Source organism: Sus scrofa, chromosome 13, assembly GCF_000003025.6.
Source record: "Sus scrofa isolate TJ Tabasco breed Duroc chromosome 13, Sscrofa11.1, whole genome shotgun sequence".
Classification (NCBI taxonomy): Eukaryota; Metazoa; Chordata; class Mammalia; order Artiodactyla; family Suidae; genus Sus; species Sus scrofa.
Window position 1 is genome coordinate 138,995,070 of NC_010455.5, and position 19,016 is coordinate 139,014,085.

The window sequence follows — 19,016 nt, forward strand, 5'->3', positions numbered from 1 at the left end:
CTCAGTTGTCAATTTCTCAAACTTTCCCTAGCCACCTTATTTATTTATTTCAGTTTTTGCCCCTGCTGCGGTATATGGAGTTCCTAGGCTAGGGATCAGATCCAAGCTGCAGTTGTGACCTAAGCTGCAGCTGTGGCAATGCTGGATCCTTAACCCACTGTGCCACGCCAGGGTTCAAAGCTACATTCCAGCACTCCCAAGATGCTGCTGATCCCACTGCACCATAGTGGGAATTCCTGGTCACCTTATTTAAATTTTAGTGTTCTCTCATTCCTGGTTCCTATTTTCTTTTCTTCTTTTTTATTTCTTTCACACTTTTCAAAATTGAACATGCTACATGTTTTACTAATCTCATTTTTATCTATCTCTTCCTACTGGAGTAAAGACATTCTGAGGGCAGGGCTTTTTTTTTCTGCTTTGTTTTCCATCCCTAGTGCCTAGAATAATATCTGGCACATATTAAATATTTAATAAATGAATGGGTTAATGAACTAATTAATCCAGCTACATACACTGACCACTCAATTTTGAGAACATTGTATATTTATGTATACTGTTTGTTCTGCCTGAAGTGTGCCTTTCTGCCTATCTCTCAGTTACCTTTCATTAAGATAATGCTTCCTTTTCTTCACATCTCAACTAAATCATCATTTTCCCAGGGAAACCTCTTTCAGATCTTTCTGTCAAATTTATTTCAAATATGAATCTTCTTTGAAGAAACATTGTAAATCAACTATACTTTTTTTTTTTCTTGGTGTGTGTTGGGGGGTGGCATACCCTTGGCATATGGAAGTTCTCAGCCTAGGGGTCAAATCTGACAGACTTGCAGTTGTTGGCCTAACCACAGCCACAGCAATGCCAGATCCGAGCCGCATTTGCGACCTACACCACAGCTAATGGCAACACTGGATTCTTAACCCACTGAGCGGGGCCAAGGATCAAACCCTCATCCTCGTGGATACTAGTCAGGTTTGTTACCACTGAGCCACAGTGGGAAGTCTCAACTACACTTTAATAAAAAAAAAATGAGTCTTCAAAACATCATGAAACTCTCTTTATAATACATCTTATGGTTGTATTTTACATTTGTTTGTTTAGTACTTTAATGTTTCCCCAGTGAGACCTAAACCCCTTAAAGATAGGACCTTGACTTTCTTTTGCTCACCATTATATCCTCATTACCTGAGGGCTGGTGGTCTGTCAGTGTTGGTTGACTGCATAGAAGATACTTCCTTCTTACCTTGCATCATAAGGAGGCTTTTTCTCTCTCTTTTTGTTTTTTCTTCATTTTGTTACTGACTTTGTAACTGATTTTTATCAGTTGAGTAGAAAAGCCTTCTCCGTGAAGCAAAATGTGTGACTTTAATAAGATAATGTTTTGAAAGTACCACTAGAGTGGCTATTTTTCTTTTTTAGGGAGATGAGGATCATGTTGTTAGTTTATGTTATGAGACCATTCGTGATAACCATTCAGTATTACTTTTCTGTCCATCCAAAAAATGGTGTGAGAAGCTGGCAGATATCATAGCCCGTGAGTTTTACAATCTACACCATCAAGCTGAGGGTAAGTTATTGATGGAAATGAGTACCTCTATAGTTAGTACATTTGCTTGAAGGTAATGTTAATAATTGTATTAACAAAACATAGTTCTCTTTCATCATTGCCACTACCTGCACACTGTATACTTCTTGGTAAAACTATGCTTTTGTGACTAATCACCTCCTTATCCCCCTTAAAATGTGTACACACATTCAGACTAATCCTCAGAATTTTAGAATACTGGATTTATACAGGTTTATACTAAGGTTCTCCATCTAGGATCCATGGGCTTTCAGAGCTTGACCTCAAATCCCTTAAATCGTATATAAAACTTCACATATACACATTTTTCTAGGAAAAGCAGCCATATCTTTTTTTATATTTCCATGATTTAACTCTAAGAAGAGTCATACATACACACACACCCCCACACATTTATACACATATACACATGTATTGTAAAATCAGCTTTATTGGGGGTATAATTTATATAGAATAAAGTGTACCCACTTGAAGTGTTTAATGAATTTTAACAAATGTGTATACCTCCCCCCATTATGATCAACATATAAAACATTTCTGTCATCCTAAAATGTGCTCTTTTGCTCTTAGTCTCTTTTCTCTGTCCCAGCTTCATGCTTTCTGTCACCCTAGTTGTCCCTATTCTAAGAATTTCATATAGTAAATGAAGTTGTATTGTGTGTATATGTCTTTTGTGTCTAGCTTCTTTCGCTCAGCATGGTAGTTTTAAGATTCATCCGTATTGTTTCTTTTCTATTGCTATAACCATTAGTATATATTTTTATTGATTCTATGATGACAACTGTTACTAGCCTATGGTCCCCTGGGGTCAAAGATAAGTGTAGGGAAGACAGAGAGTGACAGAGTATTAGGGTGTTTTATGATTTCATTATGCCAGTGGCATTTTAAGGACAGATGATGTGGATCTCAAGCCTAGTTCCCGTAAGTAAACTTTGTGGCTTGTACTGGGTAGGCTGTTTTCCAACTTTATATTTCTTCTAGTTCCCACTTAATTGATACTTTCTTACTATGCCAATTTCTATTTTTTTAATGTTGAACCATGTTAACTTATACTCCTTATTAATATTTTCTTTGCTTGATGTTCTGTTATTTATTTATTTATTTATTGCTTTTTAGGGCCGCACCTGCTGCATATGGAAGTTCTCAGACTAGAGGCTGAATCAGAGCTATAGCTGGCAGCCTACACCACAGCCATAGCAATTTGGGATCCGAGCTTTGTCTGCAATCTACACCACAGCTCATGCCGGATCCCTGACCCAGCGAGCAAGGGCAGGGACCGAACCCGCAACCTCATAGATACTAATCAGGTTCATAACCCGCTGAGCCACAACGGGAACTCCTAGGAAATTCTTTAAGAAAACAGTTCTTTGGAGTTCCCATAGTGGCACAACAGAAACGAATCTGACTAGAAACCATGAGGTTGTGGGTTTGATCCCTGGCCTCCCTCAGTGACTTAAGGATCCAGCATTGCCGTGAGCTGTGGTATAGTTGGGGACACGGCTTGGGTCTGGCTTTGCTGTGGCTATGACGTAGGCTCCAATTAGACCCCTATGCTGGAAACCTACATATGCGGCTAGTGTGGCCCTGAAAAGAGAAAAAAAGAAAAAGAAAACAGTTCTTTCGTCTAAGAAAGTTAAGGTTTTCCTTGGGGAGGTTACACATAAAGGCAAAAACAGGACTTAATATGTAATTAATTACCTCACTGGTGCTAAAAAGGCTGAAAGAATTGTCACATAAAATTAAGCTCCTGAAAAAAAAAAAAAGGAATTACACTTTTAGGTGATTCTGACACTGCCGGTTTCAGGGAGGAGGTCACACTTTGAGCAGGAATTTTAATTTTTTAATTTTTGTCTTTTTTCTGTACCCACAGCATATGGAGATTCCCAGGCTAGGTTTTGAATAGGAGCTATAGCTGCTGGCCTATGCCACAGCCACAGCAATGTGGGATCCAAGCCAAGTCTTCGACCTACACAGCAGCTCATGGCAATGCCAGATCCTTAACCCACTGAGTGAGGCCAGGGATTGAACCCACAACCTCATGATTCCTAGTCGGCCTCATTTCTACTGTGCCACAACAGGGACCCCCAGGAATTTTGATTTTTAGGCTCTGAGTGGTAGTATCTGTAATGTTATCCTTCCTTCAGCTGGTTCTTTTGATCTTCTCCTGGGAGCTTGATCTCAACCTCATACAGTGTTTCCTAAACTTTAGTACATGTTAGAATTGCCTGGGGGGATTTTAAAATCCTGGTGTTCAGATCGCACCCTATCACATCACAACGTCCAGAGGTGAGAGCAAAGCATCAGCATTTTAAAAAGATATCTAGGTGATTATTACATGTAGTAGTTTTAGAACTGTTGCCCTCTCTCATGACTCAGGGAGATAGCAGTTAAAGAAGCTCAAGGGGAGGTGAACAGTGTTGATAGTTTTTTTGTGTATGACAGGATTGGTAAGATCATCTGAACTTCCATCAGTGATATTGGAACAAAAGGGCCTTCTAGAAGTGATGGATCAGTTAAAACGTTCACCTTCAGGACTGGACTCTGTATTACAAAGAACTGTACCTTGGGGAGTAGCATTTCATCATGCAGGTATCCATATTTATAATGTATTAAGAAGCCCCTTCCAAAAATCCTTATGTCTTCATTTTAATTTTTATATTTGCATGCATTTGATTTCTTGTTAACTACACTTGATATACTTAGATTTCATTTTAGGAAATTGTGTGATTAAGATTAAACAAGAGTAAAACAAATATGTAGTTTTATTTATCTGTAAGGTATATAACTACTAGATATAAGGTTTTTTGTATCATTGAGGAAGCAAATTTTACCTTTCTATTCTTTGTTTCCTTAAAATGTAGCTTAGAGTGGTAATTGCTACCCTAATTTTATGCCACTCTGAATGTTTCCTTTTCTCAAAGGGTATTTGAAATAGTTTCACAGATATATCAAAGTAAAATTAATTTTAGAACTTATATTGTATTTTGAAAGGTCTATAAGCATTGAAAAACCAAATATCTAGGTTGTCAAAACTGCAAGGATTTTGACAGTCATTGAATTAAATAACTTCTTTCAGGGAGTGATCTGTCCATGATAATATGTGCTAAGGAAATGGTTAAGAATATATAGTTTCTAAAATTAGGAATTTAACCTTTTCAATTTATTTAAAATTTTTATTATGCTATATATAAATTTATACCCCCCCACACACAAACACACAAAAGAATATTTTCCTTGTGTGTAACTTACAATGCATACTAATGAAATATCAGAGGACCTATCACTTAATTTACAAACTAGATCCCTAATCCTTTTGATTTTTTTGATTTTTTTAGAATAAAATAAAAAATAAGCCAGATAAGTATACATCCTGTATGCTGTTTTTCATTTACTCATGTACTTGTTTTTCAGACATTTGTTTATATGCTTGACCACTGTGTTGGATAGGTCCTGCAGATACTGCCATGAATAAAGCATACCCTCAAGGAGTTCTGATCTAGAGCAGGGGTCAGCAAACTGCTGTCTGCCAGTCAAATCCAGCCCACCATCTGTTTTTATAAAGTTTTATTTAAATACAGTCTTGCCCATTTGTTTTATGGTTGCTTTCATGTGTCAGTGGTGGAACTGAGTAATTGCAACAGAGACCGTTTGTCCTACAAAACCTAAAATATTTATGGAGCAAGTGTGACAACTCCTATAGAAGATGAGATGGAATTATACTAAGGTTGGCAGATTATACTCTTAAATTTGTGGACTGTCATGACTTATTTGTTTATGGTCATTACAATATCTTGAAAGAAATCTTTAGAGGCTTGTAGCAGATTCTCGGATTCATTTGTAAGTGATCAAGCATAGCATTTTCAATACATGTTAATAAATATATGCTATCGGAACTTTTTTTAAGGTCTCACTTTTGAGGAGAGGGATATCATTGAAGGAGCCTTCCGTCAAGGTCACATTCGGGTCTTGGCAGCAACTTCTACTCTTTCATCTGGGGTGAATTTACCTGCACGTCGTGTAATCATTCGGACTCCTGTTTTTAGTGGCCGACCTCTAGATATTCTTACTTACAAGCAAATGGTTGGTCGTGCTGGCAGGAAAGGAGTAGACACAATAGGTAAGTGAGTTTGAGTTTTGTACTTTAAAAAAAGTTTTTTTTTAAATTTTTAAATTTTTATTATTTTTAGGACCGTACCCACCTTATATGTAAGTTCCCAGGCTAGCGGTCAAATTGGAGCTGTAGCTACTGGCCTTTGCCACAACTATAGCAATTTCAGATCTAAGCCTCGTCTGCAAGCTGCACTGCAGCTCACGGCAGCACTGGATTCTTAACCCCCTAAATGGGAATTGAACACGCATCCTCATGGATACTAGTCAGGTTCATTACTGCTGAACCACAATGGGAACTCCCTGAGTTTTTTAATAGTGTTGCTGAAGGACAGTGTCAGTCTACTTGAAACTGAATGGCAACCCATTTCTCATCATGCTTTGTTATCCGAAGCACTAATGTTGGAGTTCCCTTTGTGGCTCAGCTGGTTAAGAACCCAACACAGTGTCTGCAAGGAAGCAGGTTCAATTCTCTGGCCTCGCTCAGTGCGTTAAGGATCCTATTGTGGCATAGGTTGCAGATGTGGTTTGGATCCTGTATTGCTGTGGCTGTGGCATAGGCCAGCAGCTGCAGCTCTGATTCTACCCCTAGCCCAGGAATGTTCATATGCTGCGAGTGTGGCTATAAAACCAAAGAACACCAAAAAACCCGAAAACACTAGTGTCATCTTCTTGGATTTACTTAATATAATGAGTCTAAGTTAAAATTTTAATGTCCTTAAATATCGATTTTCTACTAATGTGGAATCCAAATTTTCTTTTGTATTATATACAATGAAATGATTTAGTATCATGTCAGGATGAGATTACATTAGCTGGAGGACTTAATTTCCAGTATCATCTACTATTTAGTGCTAATGAAGGAATTAGTTTTTATGGGTATTAGTTCTGTTTAGGTGACTAGTTTAAGAATTCAGATAGGGAGTTCCTGTTGTGGTGCAGCGGAAACAAATCTGACTAGGAACCATGAGGTTGCGGACTTGATCCCTGGCCTTGTTCAGTGGGTTAAGGATCCTGCTTTGCCCTGAGCTTGTGGTGTAGGTCACAGACACAGCTCGGATCTGGTGTTGCTATGGCTGTGGTATAGGCCTGCAGCTCTAGCTCTGATTCAACCCCTATCCTGGGAACCTCCATATGTCATGGGTGTGGCCCTAAAAAAAAAAAAAAAAAAAGAGTTTAAATAGGAATGGTGAGAGCTGGGAAGTACTCTCACACTTTTGGAATAGGAGCTTCTTGTACCATCTTTCCCTCTCCAAATTAGTATTGGTTCTGAAAATACTTTTTCAGTTTCTTATCTTGTATCAGCAAGTAATGATAATATCACTAGCAATGCAAATAAAAGTTTTATCTTAAGTGATTGGGAAGGGGCTTTTTTGAATTAAATATCAAGATAGCAGCAAATATTATTTTTTTTTTTTTGCTTTAGAAAGAACGTTCTATGCCACACTTTTCTTCTAGTTTGTTTTTCTTTTCTTTCTTTTCTTTACTTTTGGCCACAACGTGCACCAGCTTGATGTGAGAATCTCAGTTCCCAGACCAGGGATTGAACCCAGGCCACAGTGGAGAAAGCTCCAAATCCTAACCATCAGACCACCAGGGCATTCCCTAGTTTGTTTTTCCATGTTCAGCAATATAGTTTCTATCTCATAGCGTAAGATGGCTACTCCAGTCTATGTTATCACATCTGCATTTTAGCCAAGAAGGAAAAATGAGGGAGTTCCTGTCGTGGCGAAGCAGAAACGAATCTGACTAGAAACTGTGAGGTTGCAGGTTTGATCCCTGGCCTCCCTCAGTGGGTTAGGGATCCGGTGTTGCTGTGAACTGTGGTGTAGATGGTAGACACGGCTCAGATCTGGTGTGGGCTGTGGCTGTGGCCAGCAGCTGTAGCTCTGATTTGACCCCTAGCCTGGGAACCTCCATATGCTGTGGAGTGTGGCCCTAAAAAGCTAAAAAAAAAAAAAAAAAAAAAAAAGAGAGAGAGAGAAGGATGAGGTAGTAAAGGGCACATCCTTCCCCTTTTAAGGGCACTCCCCAGAAGATGCTCGTAATATTTCTCCTTATGTACAGGTGGCTAGAATTTAGTCACTTGTTTACATTCCCCAACTACAAGGGAAATGTAATCCAGCTGAGCGGCCATGTGCTCAACTAAGATTTAGGGATTTTATGAAAGGAAGAGTAAGAGAATGGCTGTTAGGGACAACCATCTCTCTCAACCCCAGAAGCAAATGATTCATCATCTATTTATAATCCCTGAAGGGCCATTGGTTTGCCTCACTTTTAAGCCCTAAAAATTATGATGATCAAAAAAACCTTACAACTCACTGGAACTCTCCTACTTTAGACATCAAAGATGTTTATTCTGCTTCTGTCTCTTACTTTACCTATGAAATATGCAGATTACATGTATGTGTTTGAAAAGGATAGGAAGGTGTTCCCACTGTGGCTCTACGGGTTAAGAACCCTGCTAGTAGCCACAAGGATGCAGGTTTGATCCCCAGCTTCGCTCAGTGGGTTAAGGATCCGACGTTGTTGAAAGCTGCAGCATGGGTTGCGGATGTGGCTTGGATCTGGCTTGCTTACGGCTTGCTGCCATAGCCAGCAGCTACGGCTCTGATTCGACCCCTAGTCTGGGAACTTCCATATGCTATGGGTGTGGTCCTAAGATCAAATAATAATAATAATGATAATAATGGTAAATTAAATTTTCTGTAAAAAGGATGGGAAGAAGAGACTAAAACACTTCCCTTTTATTCCTGTTTCCTTCTATCCTTCTTCCAATTCTGATTTCTCAATAGACTCATAACTCTGGAGAGTGGAGTGTAAGTTCATTTAACATAGAGACTCTTTTTTTCAAGGCCAGAGGGTCTTTAAGAGCTAATGTAGAAGATAAGGAGGTTTTATTTTCTTTAGTTTGTACTTAATTTTTCTCATGGGGAAAAAATAATTGGAAGGTTGGCACCTTGGGCCAATATCAAGCCTTAAATCAGATAACATTCAAACAAATCAAAAATATACCACAACAACTTTATTTCTGAGGTCTTGGAAACTTCTAAGAATTTTATTTTGATAATGCTCCATTTCAGGGTGGCATATGGCTTGCTTAGAACATACAAATACAGAGTTCTGTATCAGCTACAAAGATTTAAATACTTGGTCAGGCTTTTTGGACTATGTAGCATCTTTGTAACCTCTGTGCATTTTATACATGCTGTTACTATTTTCTGGATAGTTCATGGTGTTTTATTCAGAAGACTCCTTGATCTTTCTGGGGATTTCTTAGAAACCTTCTTGTGTAGGGTGATTGTGCTTTGTGCCAAAACAGTGGTTTGCAAGTTAAATAGTTTGTGGATATATCTATATCACATCTTTGAATGGTTTGCTTCTAATTGACATCTCTTTTGTGGTATGGATATAGCATCCCTAGGCAGATGGGAACAGGGACCTGGACATATATACTGGCATTGATTTGGGTATTTTCATAAATTTTGCTCATCCTTAGAAAGGTTATCTATTTTATTGAAGAATCAAAGCCTAGAAAAGGTTTACACAGCTCAAAGTGGCTAATGCTAGTTGATCCATTTGCTACATAGCTTTTTTTTTTTTTTTTTGGTTTTAAGCTGGGCTATTTTTATAGTTATCACAAGAGCCAGGTGGTGTATTTTATTTACTGTTTTTTGTTTGTTTTGATGGTACCTATTTTTTTGTAATTATATCTGGGATAAATAACAAATGTTCATCAAGTTTATAGTTCCTTATTATTTTTTCCTATCTTGATTCTCAATTTGGAAGTCAGTGTTAGGAGAGCATCATCTGTATTTTCTCTCTGCATGGATGGCTAGTATGCTTCACTGCAATGCTCCTTTTATTTTTATTTTTCTCTAATGCAAAAGGCCTTCATTTTGCCTCTTGAATATCTTATTTACTGCTTCTTTTCCCCTACTATTGGATTCATTTTTGAAAAAAAAAATAGTTTTTTTCTAGTCTTAGTTGTTACAATAAGTGTGCATGTTTCTATAAACTGTATATTTGTATGTTTCTAATTTATAAGCACTTTTACATATTTTTGTTCATTTATTTGTCACAGTAACCTAAGGTTTTAGATTAGTGAATGTTATAATGTAAATTCTAGGTAACCATTAATATTTTTGATTTTATGTTAGTATTGTGTATATCTTGTTACTGAAATCAGATTTGGCTACTCACTACACGACAGGCCAGTTAGTTGAGGACAGGATGTTGAGTCAAGTGATTTTATTCAGAAAAGCCAGCTAACTGAGAAGATGGTGGACTAGTATCCTTGAGAGTTCCTGTCATGGCTCAGTAGAAATGAATCCGACTAGTATCTGTGAGGATGCAGGTTTGATAACTGCAACCGCTCAGTGGGTGAAGGATCTGACTTTGCTGTGGCTGTGGTGTAGGCTGGGAGCTGTAGCTCTGATTCGACTTCTAGCCTGAGAACTTCCACGTGATGTGAGTGTGGCCTTTAAAGACCTCCCCCCCAAAAAAAAGGAAAGAAAAAAGAAAATATCTAACATCCTCATGCAGGCAAAGGTCTTCTATTTATTTATTTATTTTATAATGATTTTTACTTTTTCTGTTATACCTGGTTTACAGTGTTTTGTCAATTTTCTACTGTACAGCAAGTTGACCCAGTCACACATACATGTATACACTTCTTTTTTCTCACAGCTCCATCATAAGTGACTAGATATAGTTCCCACTGCTATACAGTAGGACCTCATTGCTTATCCATTCCAGAGGCAATAGTTTGCATCTGTTAGCCCCCAAATCCCAGTCCATCCCACTCCTTCCCCCTCCCCCTTGGCAACCACAAGTCTGTTCTCCATGTTCATGATTTTCTTTTCTGTGGAAAGGTTCATTTTTCCATATATTAGATTCAGGTATAAGTGTTATCATATGGATTTGTCTTTTTCTTTCTGACTTATTTCACTTAGTATAAGAGTTTCTAGGGCCATCCATGTTGCTGCAAATGGCATTATTTTGTTTTTTTGTGGCTGAGTAATATTCCACCGTGTATATATACCACATCTTCTTAATCCATTCATCTGTGGATGGACATTTGGGTTGTTTACATGACCTGGCTATTGTGAGTAGTGCTGCAAAAATGAACGTGGGGGTGCATTTGTCTTTTTTGAGGAAAGTTTTGTCCAGATGTATGCTCAAGAGTGGGATTGCTGGGTCATATGGTGGTTCTATGTATCATTTTCCAAGGTACCTCCATACTGGTTTCCATAATGGTTGTACCAATTTACACTCGCACCAACAGTGCAGGAGGGTACCCTTTTCTCCACACCCTCTCCAGCATTTTGTTATTTGTGGACTTATTAATGGTGGCATCCTGATTGGTGTGAGGTGGTACTTCGTGGTAGTTTTGATTTGCATTTCTGTAATAATCGGGGATGTTGAGCATTTTTTCATGTGCTTGTTGGCCTCTGTCTATATTTTTTGGAGAAATGTCTATTCAGGTCTTTTGCCCATTTTTTAGTTGGGTTTGCTTTTTTGCCGATGAGTTGTATAAGTTGTATATTTTAGAGATTAAGCCCTTATCAGTTGCATCATTTGAACTATTTTCTCCCATTCTGTAAGTTGTCTTTTTTTTTTTTTTTTTTTTTTTTTTTATGGTTTCCTTTGCTGGGCAAAAGCTTGACAGTTTGATTAGATCCTATTGACTTATTTTTGCTTTTATTTCTGTTGCTTTGGGAGACTGACCTTAGAAAACATTTGTAAGGTTGATGTAAGAGAATGTTTTTGCCTATGTTTTCACCTAGGAGTTTGATGGTGTCTTGTTTTATATTTAAGTCTTTAAGCCATTTTGAGTTTATTTTTGTGCACGGTGTGAGGGTGTGTTCTAGTTTCATTGAATTGCATACAGCTGTCCAGGTTTCTCAGTGATACCTGATGAAAAGACCATCTTTTTCCCATTTTATCATTATTGCCTCATTTGTCAAAGATTGATTGATCATAGGTGTCTGGTTTATTTCTGGGTTCTTTATTCTATTCCACTGGTTTGTATGTCTGTTTTGGTACCAGTGCCACACTGTCTTGATGACTGTGGCTTTGTAATACTGCCAGAAGTCTGAGAGAGTTATGCCTCCTGCTTGGTTTTTGTTCCTTGGGATTGTTTTGGCAATTCTGGGTCTTTAGTGGTTCCATATAAATCTTTGGATTACTTGTTATAGTTCTGTGAAAAAAGTCATAGGTAATTTGATAGGGATTGCATTGAATCTATATATTGCTTTGGGTATATATACTTGGTTCAAGTAGTTTTTGGGTTGAGCCTTTAGGGTTTTCTATATATAATATTATGTCATCTACATACAGTGACAGTTTTACCTCTTCTCTTCCTATTTGGATACCTTTTATTTCTTTTGTTTGTCTGATTGCTGTGGCTAGGGCATCCAATACTATGTTGAATAGCAGTGGTGAGAGTGGGCATCCTTTACTTGATCCAGCTTTATTGGGAAGGCTTTCAGCTTTTTTCCATTGAGAATTATATTCTTGGAGTTCCCGTCATGGCGCAGTGGTTAACGAATCCGACTAGGAACCATGAGGTTGCGGGTTCGGTCCCTGCCCTTGCTCAGTGGGTTAACGATCCGGCGTTGCCGTGAGCTGTGGTGTAGGTTGCAGACGCGGCTCGGATCCTGCGTTGCTGTGGCTCTGGCGTAGGCCGGTGGCTACAGCTCCGATTCGACCCCTAGCCTGGGAACTTCCATATGCTGCGGGAGCGGCCCAAAGAAATAGAAAAAGGACAAAAAAAAAAAAAAAAAAAAAAAAAAAAAAGAGAGAGAGAATTATATTCTATGGGTTTGTCATAAATGCTTTTATTATATTAAGATATGTTCCCTCTATATCCACTTTGGTAAGAATTTTGATCATGAATGGATGTTGTACTTTGTCAGATGCTTTTTCTGCATCTATTGAGATGATCATATGGTTTTCTACCTTTCATTTGTTAATGAGTTGTATGACGTTGATTGATTTATGTATGTTAAACCATCCTTGTGAACCTGGGATGAATCCCACTTGGTCACAGTGTAGGATCTTTTTGATATGTTGTTGGATTCAGTTGGCTAAAATTTTGTTGAGAATTTTTGTGTCTATATTCACCAAAGATATTGGCCAGTAGTTTTCTTTTTTTGGTAGTATCTTTGTCTGCTTTTGTTATTAGGGTGATATTGGCATCATAGAATGTCTTTGGAAGTGTTCCTTCTTCAACCTTTTGGAAAAGTTTAAGGAGGATTGATATAATTTCCTCTTTGTATGTTTGATAGAATTCACTTGTGAAGCTATCTGGTCCTGGGCTTTTATTTGTAGGGAGTGTTTTTATGATGTATTCAATTTCATTTCTAGTGATCAGTCTGTTCAGTTGATCTATTTCTTCTTGATTCAGTTTTGGCAGGCTGTAAGTCTCTAGAAAGTTGTCCATTTCTTCTTTTTTTTTTTTGCTATTTCTTGAGCCACTCCCGTAGTATATGGAGGTTCCCAGGCTAGGGGTCTAATCGGAGCTGTAGCCACCGGCCTACTCCAGAGCCACAGCAATGCGGGATCCGAGCCGCGTCTGCAACCTACACCACAGCTCACGGCAACGCCGGATCGTTAACCCACTGAGCAAGGGCAGGGATTGAACCCACAACCTCATGGTTCCTAGTCGGATTCATTAACCACTGCACCACGATGGGAACTCCCCACTGCACCACGACGGGAACTCCCCATTTCTTCTATGTTGTCAAATATGTTGGTGTACAATTGTCTATGGTATTCTCTTACGGTTTTTTGTATTTTTGCAGTATCCGTTGTAATTTCTCCTCTTTCATTTCTTATTTTATTTGGGTTTTTTCCCCCTCTACTTGGTGAGTCTAGCCAGAGGTTTGTCAATTTTTTTTACCTTTTCAAAGAACTAGATCTTGGTTTTATTAATTTTTTTTTTTTTTTTCTGTGAGCCACACAGGAAGTCTGATTTTATTGATTTTTTTCCTACTGCTTTTTGAATCTATTTTATTGATTTCTTCTCTGGTCCTTTTGATTTCCTTCCTTCTATTGACTTTAAGTTTTGTTTATTCTTCTTTTTCTCATTCATTTAGGTGGTGGGTTAAGTTGTTCATTTGAGATTTTTCTTCTTTTTTGAGGAAGGTCTGTATTGTTATGAATTTCCCTCCAAGCACTGCTTTTGCTGCATCCCATAGATTTTGAGTGGTTGTATCTTCATTATCATTTGTCTTGAGGTACTTTTTAAATTCCTTTTTGATTTCCTATTGGCCCATTGGTTTTTTAGTAGCATGTTGTTTAGTCTCAATGTATTTAGTTTTTTCTCCTTTCTTTTTGTGTGGTTGATTTCTAGCTTCATGCCATTGTGGTCAGAGAAGATACTTGAAATAATTTCTATACTCTTGAATTTGGTGAGGTTAGATTTGTGCCCCGTTAAATGATTGATCCTTGAAAATGTTCCATGTGTACTTGAGAAGAATGTATATTCTGATATTTTGGGGTGCAGTGTCCTGAAAATGTTGATTAAATCTAACTTTTCTATTGTGTCCTTTAGGATCTCTGTTGCCTTATTGATTTTCTGTCTAGAGGATCTGTCCATTGATGTGAGTGGGGTGTTAAAGTGTCCTACTATGATTGTATTCCCATAAATTTCTCCTTTTATGTCTGTTAGTATTTGTTGTATCTATCTGGGTGCTCCTGTATTAGGGGCATATATATTGACGATTGTAATATCCTCTTCTTGAATGGATCCTTTAACCTTTAAATAGTGTCCTTCTTTGTCTTTCTTTATGTCCTTCATTTTAAAATCTGTTTTGTCTGATATGAATACTGAAACTCCTGCTTTCCTGTCTTGTCCATTGGCATGAAATATCTTTTCCCATCCTCTCACTTTCAATCTACATGTGTCCTTTGCCCTAAGATGAGTCTCTTGTAGACAGCATATTGTAGGCTCTTTCTTTTTTATCCAATCTATCCCTCTATGTCTTTTGATTAGAGCATTCAGTCCAATGACATTTAAGGTAATTATTGATAGACGTGTTTGTTGCCATTTTATATTTATTTATTTGTTTATTTATTTATTTGTCTTTTTGTCTTTTCTAAGGCCACACCCACAGCATATGGAGGTTCCCAGGCTAGGGGTCTAATTGGAGCTGTAGCCACCAGCCTATGCCAGAGCCACAGCAATGTGGGATCTGAGCCAAGTCTGCAACCTACACTACAGCTCAAGGCAATGCCCAATCCTTAACCCACTGAGGGAGGTCAGGGATCAAACCTCCAACCTTACGGTTCATAGTCAGACTCGTTAATCACTAAGCCTTGATGGGAACTCCTATTTATTGCCATTTTAAACCTTGTTTTCCAGTTGATTCTATGTTTTTCCTTTGTTCCTTTCTTTTTTTTGTTTGGATGATTTCTGTTTATTTTATGCTTGTGTCCTTTTCTTTTTAGTTTTTCTGAATGTAATGCTCAGTTTTGATTTATGGTTGCCCTGTTTTTTTAAGTATGTTAACCCCTTCCTATATCTGCTTGCTTAGCCTGATAGTCATAGTTTCAAACACGTTATTAAAAAAAAAATCTATATTTTCTTATTTTCCTTCCTAACATTCTATGATTTTGAAGTCCTTTTTTAATGTTTTTATGTTTGCCATTTTGCTCTTCCTTATGTTTATCATTGCTTTTACAGTAGTTTTGGGTTTTGTTTTGTTTTTCCTCTTTTAGATCTGTATGCTGACTTATTTAAGTGATTGCTTTCCAATTGTGGTTTCCTACATCCTGTTTCTTCTTACTTTTTTTTTTTTATTTAGAGAAGCCATTTCAGTATTTTTTTTTCTTTCAGTATTTCTTTTAAGTAGGTTTAGTATTGCTGTACTTTTTTAGCTTTTGTTTGTTGGAGAAGTTCTTTATTTCCCCTTATGTTTTCAATGATATTCTTGCTGGATAGAGTATTCTAGGCTGCAAATTTTTTCCTTTCAGAACTTTAAATATAGCTTTCCGGAGGAGTTCCCGTCGTGGCGCAGTGGTTAACGAATCCAACTAGGAACCATGAGGTTGCCGGTTCGGTCCCTGCCCTTGCTCAGTGGGTTAACGATCCGGCGTTGCTGTGAGCTGTGGTGTAGGTTGCAGACGCGGCTCGGATCCCGCGTTGCTGTGGCTCTGGCGTAGGCCGGTGGCTACAGCTCCGATTAGACCCCTAGCCTGGGAACCTCCATATGCCGCGGGAGTGGCCCAAGAAATAGCAACAACAACAAAAGACAAAAGACAAAAAATAAATAAATAAATAAATAAATAAATGAATAAATATAGCTTTCCACCAGCTTCTGGCCTGTAGTGTTTCTGTAGGGAAATCAGCTGATAGCCTTATGAGGGTTCTGTAAAGTTAATTCTTTGTGTTTCTCTTGCTGCCTTTAGAATTCTCTCTTTAACTTTTGCCATTTTTATTAAAATATGTCTTGGTGTGGGCCTTTTTGGGTTCAACTTGTTTTAGGCCCTCTGTGCTTCTTGTATCTTAATATCTGTTTCCCTTAGATTTGGAAAGTTTTCAGACATAATTTCTTCAAATACATTTTCCATCCCCTTTTCTTTTTCTTCTTCTTCTGGAATTCCTATTATGCATAGATTGGTCTGCTTTATATTATCCCATAGGTCTCTTATATTCCTTTCATGTTTTTTCGTTTGGTTTTCTGTCTGCTGTCCTGATTGGGTGATTTCTATTATTTTATCTTCCAAGTCACTGATTCATTCCTCTACATTATTCATTCTGCTCTTTAGTGCTTTAGCTCAGTTTGCATCTCTGCAAATGAATTTGATAATTTTTTATGTTCCTCTATATTTTCTAGTTCCTTTCTAAAGGGATTTGCATTACTGTTTATATCCACTCTTAATTCCTTGATATTCAGCCTTACTTCCTTCAGTATTTTCACTGTGTTCCTTTTGAACTTAATGTCTGTCTGACTGCAGAGGTCTCTTTCATTGTTTGCTGCTTTATGTGAATTCTGTTTCTTTAACTGCGAATGCTTTCTGAGCTTCTTCATCTTGCTTGTTTTTCTTTTTCTGTAAGTTTAGGGAAGCCAAACTGTATTCTTGGAGGGCTACTTCTATGCAAGAGCAACCCTTTGTATTTTGTGGGAATTAGTATTTATTGTTGGTGTGGGAGTTTGAATATTTGCCATCTATTTCTTCCATGTGAGCAGGCTGTTATCACAGGGTGCTAAGTGTGTTTCCAGGAAGAAGGAGACAGTGGTTGGGGCTGATAGTCAGTGCCTGGTTGCTGGGCTCTTAACAGCAGCAAGGACATGATGGAGGGTGGCTCAGGTTACTCCTACTAGTTGCAGGGCCCTGGGAAATGGTAGTGAGCCTTAGGCAGATTGACAGGATACCCTGAGCATTTGGCAGTGAGAGCAGCTAGGGTGTGTGGGTTCCCAGGGGAGTGAGAGCAAAAACAGGTAGTGTTCCACTGCAGTGCCCTCCTCTGAGGTGATTGGAGCTGCAAGTGGTGCCTGTTTAGCGACCCCTAGTGGTGTAAGGCCACGCCCACCTTTGGAGTCAGTGATAACTGCAGTGGTTTGCCCCCAGTACCTGCAGACCATGCAAGAAGCACCCTGTCTCATTTAGCCCACATAGGAGGTGCCTGCACAGGCTGCTCCTAGTTGCAAGATCCTGGGAAGTGACAGAGATCAAGTATGTGGGCACTGCTCAGAACGTTCCTCAGTGGCAGCAGCAGGGCTGGTATGCTCCTAGGGGTGTGAGAGCAACAACAGGTGATTTCCAGTCACAGTACCATTGAGGTGTACTTGAGGTGATTGGGGCCACAAGTGGTGCCTGTTCACGAACCCCTAGTGGTGGCTGGCCACCCCCACCTCTGGAGCCAGAGATAACAGTAGTGGTTTGCCCCCACCTCCTGTAGACCATGCCAGAAGCACCACGTCCTTCTTAGCCACCACAGGAGGTACTACACCAGCTGCTCCTAGTTGTAGGTTCTTGGGAAGGGACAATGATCAAGTGTCAGGGCACTGCCCAGAGTGTTTGGCAGTGGCAGCAGCAGGGCAGGTATGCTCCCAGAGGAGCAAGAGCAACAGCAGGTGGTGTTCCATCACAATGTCCTCTATGGTGCCCTCTGAAGTGGTTGGGGCTGAAAGTGGTTCTTGCTCAGGGATCCCTGGGAGCGGTGGCCCACGTCTGCCTCTGGAGTCAGAGATAACTGTGGTGGTTTGCCCCCTACCACCTGCTGACCATGCAAGAAGCATCCTATCCAGCTTAGCCCATGCAGAAAGTGCTGTATCAACTGCTCCTAGTTGTAGGGTCTTGGGAAGGGACAGTGATCAAGTGCCTGGGTGCTGCCCAGAGCATTTGGCAGTGGCAGCTGCAGGGCCAGTGTGTTCCCAGGGGGACGAGAGCAATAACGTGTGGTGCTTGGTTGCAGTGCCCTCTTTTTTTTGCTGACCCCTGAGGTGACTGGGGCTGTAGGTGGAGCCCACTCACTGGCCCCCAGTGGTGACAGGCCATGCCTCCCTCTGGCTCTGAGATGACTGCCGTGGTCCATCCCTGCCACCTGTAGACCATGCAAGAGTCACCATGTCACACTTAGCATCCCGCTGCCCTTAGCCCACACAAGAGTTGCCCAGCCACCTGTAGCCTGCACAAGAACCAGCCAGTCTCCCATAGCCAGAGCAAGTGGCTTCTCGCCGGCAGTAGCCTGTGCCTGAGGCACCCCACCATCTGAGAGCCCCTGTGTGCGTGCGCAGGAAGATTCCTATGGTGGTCCGCCCCTCCTCCTCTCTCCCTCTCCAACAATGGCGCCTTGCTTCTCCTGTGGGCCCAGACCTTCCCCTGGGTTCCTCCCCAGGTTCCTTCTGCCATGGCATTCCACTCACCAGCCCGTAGCGCACCGCTCCCCCTCCTGTGGCACAGCAGTCCTTAGCCCCTTAGGTGGTCCCCACACAGACAACCTTAGTCCTCTCCCTGGGACTGACCTCTGGAGCCTAAGTCTCAGCACCCAGCCCCATCCTGAGAGTCTCAGGTTATGGTGTCCTGTGTGGTGGTGCAGATGATCTATGTAGCTCTCACTCTGCTTTGCCCTCCTCAGTCCAGCTGCTATGCTTTTCTCGGCGACTCTGAGGTCCCTTTGTCTCAGCTATCTCCCCTTTGGTTAGGTGGCTTCCCAGGATGTGGGTTCCTTTTCTCTTTCACATCTCCCTCTCAGGACTGCTTGACCTGTCCTGATTCCTTCTCTCTCTCTCTCTTTTTCTTTTGTTCTACCCAGTTCTGTCAAGAGTTTCTTGTCCTTTTTGGAGGTTTAAGTTCTTCTGCCGGCATTTAGCAT

The 19,016-nt window shown here is 39.9% G+C and overlaps 1 protein-coding gene across 7 annotated transcripts in view; it reads left to right on the plus strand.

Moving 5' to 3' along the window:
* The window catches only part of POLQ (DNA polymerase theta), a 145,866-nt gene that overhangs the window by 32,436 nt on the left and 94,414 nt on the right, over nt 1–19,016 (plus strand). For all 7 annotated transcript variants that reach the window (XR_002337886.1, XR_002337885.1, XM_021070283.1 and 4 more), the window contains 3 exons: nt 1,417–1,564; nt 4,025–4,171; nt 5,487–5,699. Coding sequence is in view for 5 of the 7 variants with exons in the window: in XM_021070283.1 (XP_020925942.1) it covers nt 1,417–1,564; nt 4,025–4,171; nt 5,487–5,699 (508 nt within the window). In the remaining 2 variants the exon portion in view is untranslated. The remainder of the gene's footprint in view (nt 1–1,416; nt 1,565–4,024; nt 4,172–5,486; nt 5,700–19,016) is intronic.